The following is a 7634-nucleotide window of genomic DNA, read 5'->3' on the forward strand; positions in this document are numbered from 1 at the left end:
ACTATTTTTATCTAAGTTTACATCAAATTATTATTGTTAATCCAAAAATACCCTTGATTTAAGTTTTCAATATACAAATATGTTATCTTTACACACAAACTCATACAATCAAACCCACTTATCTAGCACCTTTTTTAAAAGAATAAACCTGGGTTTCATTTATTTATAGTGACACTTTTGAAACGGAAACTATCGTCGATATCTACGATCGACATCCAACTATCCTTGCCTCCAATTGGGTCACCGACTACACCTCATTCTGCCTAATTATAACCATACCTTGTTGTTATTAGTTCTAACTCTTGCTATTCCAGATTTCTCCGTAAACACAACTTCACAATTTACCAATTAATGTGTCAAACAAGATCACAAAATTGACAAACAAAGTGACAAAGAAACATTGGCAAATGGACTTCTTACGTACAAGTGAATATAATTAAAGTAATAATAAGAAATCTGGAACCATTTAATCTGCAACAAGTTTGTTTTAATGAATCATCAATTACCATACTGATTAACAAACCATGTCACAAGAATCCATAATTCTTTTAAATTAACATAAAAACTCACTCCGAACACTAAATTAACATGCTAGTCAATGTCTATGTAAAATGTCTCTCAATAATTTGCCACTGGTGGGATCGGGAACTCATCAATAAGGCTCAACTGCATATGAAATCACATGTTCAATCAATTCACTCAACTTTAATATACAAACCTAAATTAATTACACTTTTTTGTACTTGTACAAAATGGTTTCCGTTTATAAAACCAATCGCTATCTCGTTCCTTGCACCGTATTGGAAGCGGGCGGCTTCTAAGAGGTAAGAATGTCAAACATTGTTGGAGTGATAGTAGTACCAGCACAACGTTATACTAAGAAGCTATCAAGTGTCTCATATCTGGCATAGACATCCAATACTTAACGTCAGCTGGAGACATATAAAAGTCCAGTGCCTGTAAGAGGTCTTTAGTCCTGTCACCGAATATTTTTTTTGTAAAAATCCTCCAACATTCTTAGCTCTTTGGTAGATGCATCCTGCTGCATTTAAACACTAAGCAATTAATGTAAACCAATATGTTGATTTTTAAACCCTAAATCAACACAACATTCCAGATTATATAATACTTCGTACAATTTTTTTTTGTGAAAAAAATCGAACTTCATTAACCCAAAACAAAGCAAAACAAAAGGACATCATGTAAAAACCAGATACAAGCAGTGAACCAACTAAAAGCGAAAGAAAAAAGGGGAAACCATCACAAAAAGAGCATGGACAAACACATACAACATTATTACAATTTCCTAAAGATCAGATCTAATAGCAAATCCTTTTTTCTAAGCGTCTCATCATCTTCAAAGAGAAAGCAATGGTCATGGGAGAGACTTGAGACTTGAAGACAGAAAAGTTCATTGAGCATTCATTGACATAGAAAAGATTGGTGGCTGCTTGCTGGAGGAATGATCCACGACTAACAGTAGCTGAAAATTTCTTAACAAATCAGTTTCTTAATTGAACATGGAAACTTGTTGGAGGGAAGGACTGCGGCATGTTATCCTTTGTAAACACTAGTGAGATAACCGAATCCAAAATTTTCTATCTTCTCTTCATATCTTTAGTATTCTAATCTCACTTGTTCCCAGGACCATAACACAATTGATATAATATATACACAAACCACTAGCATTCATATATATGTCAATGATATGGTGATCTCCGTGTATATACGAACATGATCTCTATATATGTACACACCACTAACACAATCTGACAAAATTGTATATAAAACGAACCAAATCAATACAAATTATATAAAACAACAAAACAATTTATGACCTCTCTTAATCAACCAGTCGATTTTATATAAAGTAGAAATTCGTATAATTAACCCATAAAATCATATTATAGAGCTAGAATCCAAAAGTTCAAATCTTTAAAATACCTTTATGCCATGACCATTATTTTCAATGTCGATAATGGTGTTTCCGTATTGCTGAAGCTCATATGTACTTCTAATCTCCTTCTTGGACTCATTGTTGTTTATGGCAATAATAGAACATGATCAAGACAAGACCAAAGCTTCCAACATCTGTAAAATGTGGTGCTTCAATTTCAGATTTTATGATATAATTATAGATTTGAAGGAACAATGGATTGTGGAATCGCTTCTCTAGTCTCGCATAACAGTCATCCCTCTCTAACAACCTCGTATGGTTCGAACATGCACCAACCAAAAACAAGAAGGAACAAAAAGAAATAATTATTTTCCTTTCTGGTAGAAATAATTGGACAAGTTTCTAATCTCACAAACGACATCGTCGAGTCTATCCAATCCGGGAAAAAGATCATAAGGTTTTGTGAATGTATAAGCATAAAGCTGTGAAATCACAATATTTGACTACTATAAAAGATTTCAATTCATATTATGAAATATTTCACAATGTTACATACACATCACAATTCAGAAACGAATATTTGACTTGACAATATATATATATGTAAAATGAAAATCCTTTTAATTACCAGACAGAAAGAGAGTGTCCAATATTGCTAGTGGAAGGATTGTTGTTCAAGTTTCCACAGCTAAAGAACATTTATGTCAACTATAATTTTCATGTCATATATGTGTAGTACCCGGTTTTCCGTCCGGCCCAAAAAAATAGAAAAATATAATAATAATAATAATTCAAAAGCCCGTTCTGGAGCCCGTAAGCTCACAAAATTTCAAAGTCTGTTTCTTGGACCCATAAGCATGCAAAAAATCCTAAAGCCTATTTCTTGGACCATAAGCCCATAAAAATTCAAGCCCAACACAATAAAACCCTAGAAAATATCTAGAGAATAAAAATAAATAAATTAAATGAAAAACTAAAAAGTGGAAAAGGTCAAAAAGAATAGCCACCTTGGTTAAAAGAAAAGAAAAGTAAGGGTAAAAAAGACAAATTGAAAGAACTAGGGTTTTAGGAGATGAGGTCTCACTCTCTCTTAGTATAAAAGAAATGCAACATTCTTTGAGAGGGAGGAGAGGAAAAGCAGCCGTACAACAAAAAACAAAAAGGAAAAAAAAAAAGAAAAGAAAAAAAGTCAAGAGGAAAAGCAGCCGGCAGAGGAGAAAAAAAGAGAAAAGAAAAAGAGAGAAAAAAGGAGAGGTTTCAGACAGAGGAGAAAGGCAAGAAGAAAAGAGGGTGTCGCTCCATCTGTTTTAGTCTCCGAAGGTAATACTCTACACTCGATCCGATTAACCTGTGTTTGCTGATTTGTGTTTTGCTCTATGTGTTTATAGTGATTCGTATTCTGGCTCTATCTATTTCGTCCGATTGATTCGAAATTTCAGTACGTGATGTTGTTGTTGGCTGTGTTCTATTTTTGTATAATGGTTCTTGCGAGATGAAATGAAATTACAGTGAAATATTGTTGGATAATATTCTACATTCAATCAAATTCTATCGGTGTTTGTTTTGGTTCATGATCTGTTTTGGACTTATGATTTGTTCGCACACTTGATTCAGCTTTTGTTTGGGTTCTTGGTGATCATTTTGTCAACTTATTGAGTTACTTTCCATTCTGAGATCTATTCTGGGTTTCTGAGTGTAGGAGATAAGGTTCATCTAGGTGGCACTTACTGTTGTTTATAATCTTCAAAATGTATGGCCTTTAGTGTTTACAATTGATGACTTGAACCTGTCAAAGGGATTAGTTTGTAAGCTTTCAATATCAAAATGCTCCAAAAAGTTCTTCTGGCAATTCGTGAATCAGACTTGCGTTTATGATAGTCAAAATCCAAATTGAAAATTATGCTTACGTATAAATAAAAAAATTGTGTTTGTATGAGGGAAACTCATAATGGAGCTTGATTTAATTTTAAGTCTTGGTTTATATTTGTGTATCCATTTTGACCCCATTTTGTGTTTGCTTGTTGGGCTTGGACCGGGCTTGGGACCATTTGGGCCGGAGTACATACTTGGAAGATTTGGACAGACTTTGAGCAATGAGTCCCATGGGCAATATTCCAATTATTGTATAATATTTGTATTTCTTATTTTATATTTGTCTTTTGTACATAATTGTAAAATGTAAGCCTTGTAATAAGATAGAAAAATAGTGGATGTAAAATAGAAATGCATACATGATAAACTAGGATGCTAGAAGCATATAGAAATTAGGAATTGATTTTGTGAATGATGATTGCATTAGAATGCATGCTTAGGACTTTGATTTCTCACACTATGCCATGATGCTTAGATGTATGCTAGGATTATTTGAATGCCATGAAAATAAATGCAACGTGTTAGTCATTAGAATTAATCCAAGCCGTCTCACTTTAATAAACACACCAAGATTAATTTACGGAACCAATATGTTTTCTTTGAATACCAAGGAGCCTTCAAGATATTGGGGTTCCATTGGCATTCATCCAAAACATTTGGATTTCGTGGACCCGGAAAGCGAATATGTTTTTAGGGATTAGGAGAATTTATTTAAGGACCCAAAAGGGGGTTTAAAGATATTTGACCCGTCCGATGGGCCTTAAATGGATTCTTTCTTTTCTCATGAAGAACATAATTGTGAGTAAGGCTTGAATTGAATCTTTTTCATTGATTGTGGGCCTTTTTGGTGCATCAACCAAGTTCCCAAAAATCTCTTCTCCAAAACCATCAAAACTCATTCCAATGTTCCTATCTAAATAGCCTTTTTACCAAATCATCAAAAACATCAAAACCCACTCCAATATGGACTTTTTTATCCAAGACCAAGTAAAGCATTTTCAGCCAAGCCGGGAATGGCCGTAGTGATCCCGTGCACCTTTTTTTGTCAACAACCACTTCAAGTGGAGTTTTTTATTAAGCATTTTTGGCCAAGCCGGGAATGGCCATAGTGATCCCCGTGCACCCTTTTTTTAAAAACCACTTCAAGTGAAGTCCTTTATTAAACATTTTTGGCCAAGCTGGGAATGACCATAGTGATCCCGTGCACCCTCATTTTATTAAAAACCACTTCAAGAGGAGTCTTTTATTTTTGGCCAAGCCGGGAATGGCCATAGTGATCCCGTGCACCATTTTTCCTTCTTTTTTATCAAAACCCATAAAAATAAGATTTTTAAAATCAAATCTTGGTCTAACATTAATGGAATATTTCCACCCATTTGATAATACATGATTTTCCGGGCATATGGAAAACTCATTAAAACATTTGGGACATACAATCATTCCTCAAAACAAAGTAGAGCCAAATAGGAAAACATTTTTGAAGGTAACCGTTTTCGGGAGTTGTGGGGTGCCTAACACCTTCCCCATGCTCAATATACCTCCTTACCCACTTTTCTCGTAGACCAAAATGGATGTCCAATTGCATCCTAAAAATCAATTGGTGGCGACTTCATTGTTTTTTATGCCGGTTGCTTCAATATGTCAACTATAATTTTCCAACTTAGTAACAATAATAGTGTTTTGCTTGCTTAATACAAGTTTATTTTATTCTAAAAAAAATGTGTTCACTCTAATTTATCTTACAGCAATGCTAAGGTGTATGGACAACATTTAAAGTGCATGTGGATCTTTATCTTTTTGGTTTACGTTAACCTATAAAGTATGTAAGTAGATAAGATTTATTGGATTAATGATAAATTATTTAAAATAATTTTTTTATTGAACAAAGGTCTCTCAACTCTTATTTTACTTTTAAATTTCAAGAATCAAATATCTTTTTCTGACATCAGTATGATCAGACAGTCATAACTCACTTGTTTAAGTTTCGATTGAGACAATTTTTGTGGCATTCAAAAGAAGACTCGAAGAACCCACAGAGTTTTGTCTAATACATTTTTGGAGTTTCGAACATTTTAAAGGCCAAATAGAGGCTCAAAGTTTGCACATCGAAGATGTGTATCTGATGTCAATGGGTTCGAACAATCATAACTCACTCATAAAGGTGCTTGGTGCATTGGACAAGCCAAATGGCATCACAAGCCAATCATATAATCCTTCTTGGGTTTTAAAGGCGGTCTTCCATTCATCAGACGTAGGCGAATCTGGTGATAACCTAATTTTAAATCTAATTTGGAAAACACTGAAGCTCCATTAAGTTGATCTAGTAGGTCATCCAACCTGGGAATGGGAAACATATATCGAACAGTGATCTTATTTATTGCTCGGCTATCAACGCACATCCTTTTATTGCCATCCTTTTTTGGAGTAAGTAGAGTTGGTACTGCACACAGGCTCAACTTTCCCGAATAAATCCTTTTGCCAACAGTTTTTCAACTTGTCTCCTTAACTCTTTATGCTCTCTTGGCCCCATATGGTAGTGTGGTTTATTGGGTAGACTTGAACCCGACACTAGGTCAATTTGATATTGAATATCCTGTAAAGGTGGCAAACCTTGAGGCATATCCTCTGGAAATACATCACCGAATTTTGTGATAATGTGATGAACCGCTTCGAGCAGGTCTGCATTGGAGATTTTCTCCCCTTTACCCAGGAGGGTGAAGACAATCCTGTTATGTTCAAACTCATCAATAAATTTCTGACGGGTCAACATGTTTGATGACTCTCCCACTGCCATCTTTGTGTCATCTTCCTTCTTCGGTACTAGGACAATTTTAATTTTGTCAAAGACAAAACTATAGGTGTTATGCCTACCATCATGTACTACTATCCTATCAAATTGCCAAGGTCTTCCTAGTAGGACATGACCCACGTCCATTGCTACAACATCACACCAAACTTTTTCCTTGTAACGGGTCCAATTGATAGTGGCACTTGGCAGCGTCTCGAGACTTTCTCGTCGTTCCCTTTTTTAAGCCGGCATAACTTGTATGGGTTGGGGTGCTGCTCCGTCTGTAGTGCTAATTTTTTAACCACTTCCTCCGCTACTACATTCTCACAACTTCCCATCTTTCTTACAATCAGCTATCAGATGACCTGGTTCACCACACCTAAAGCAACGACGCCGAATTACTTCCCGATGGTCGATTTAGCTAATTCCCTATGGTCACTCTAGTTGTGTCCGATGCCTGGACACTAGGTCCACCACGAGATTATGGTGGATTTCCTCTAGTTTGACGATTCCTGATTCTTCCACGTCCCAACATGGCATCCCAAGTTGTGGCTCATTCTTTCTTCTGTCTCTCGCACACCTTCGCACGTTGGTGCACATCTGATACCGTAAAAGGATAAAAAAAATTGATGATATTTCGATAGTCTTCGCACAACCTTTTAATATTGTGGGCCGTGAGTTGCTCATCATCTTCCATAAGATCATTTCGTGCCACTAACCAGTAAAATTATGTGGTATAGTCGTCAACTGACCTTGCTCCTTGCTCCAATCCTTGGAGTTGCTGAAACAACAATTTGCGATAATTGTCCGGCAGGAAGGCTGCTCACATATGTTTCTTCAATTTTTCCCATGAAGTCAATTTTGTCTTACCTTGTCTCAATCGAGTCAACTTATTTTGTTGCCACCAAGCTGCTGTTCGGCCTTGTGTCCCCTTCCGCTAGCGCCAACATCACCAAAGGGATTATCCGGTTCATGTCAGTTTCAGCCTCATCTGCCACTTGCAGATTTGGTAGCAAGTTTTGTATGGGTTGTAACATGGCAGCGAACTGTTGTGTTACTAACTCCATCTGCCTTGCT

At 35.9% G+C, this 7634-nt stretch overlaps 1 protein-coding gene across 1 annotated transcript; it reads right to left on the reverse strand.

Annotated features, from left to right (window-relative positions):
- Positions 1 to 5961: 5961 nt before the first annotated feature.
- Positions 5962 to 6704, reverse strand: LOC119998593. Its single transcript, XM_038845935.1, has 2 exons — positions 6253 to 6704; positions 5962 to 6106 (listed from the first exon to the last, which is right to left on the reverse strand). Exons 1-2 carry the CDS (start codon positions 6702 to 6704, stop codon positions 5962 to 5964), a joined length of 597 nt encoding a protein of 198 aa, XP_038701863.1.
- Between the last annotated feature and the right edge of the window lie 930 nt (positions 6705 to 7634).

This window comes from Tripterygium wilfordii, chromosome 5 (assembly GCF_013401445.1).
Source record: "Tripterygium wilfordii isolate XIE 37 chromosome 5, ASM1340144v1, whole genome shotgun sequence".
Taxonomy (NCBI): Eukaryota; Viridiplantae; Streptophyta; class Magnoliopsida; order Celastrales; family Celastraceae; genus Tripterygium; species Tripterygium wilfordii.

Coding starts and splice junctions, on each gene's coding strand:
- LOC119998593 (XM_038845935.1), bottom strand. CDS start 6,704: ATGGACGTGGGTCATGTCCTACTAGGAAGACCTTGGCAATTTGATAGG. Junction 6,107..6,252: donor AGGAGACAAGTTGAAAAACT/GTTGGCAAAAGG, acceptor TCCCATTCCCAG/GTTGGATGACCTACTAGATC.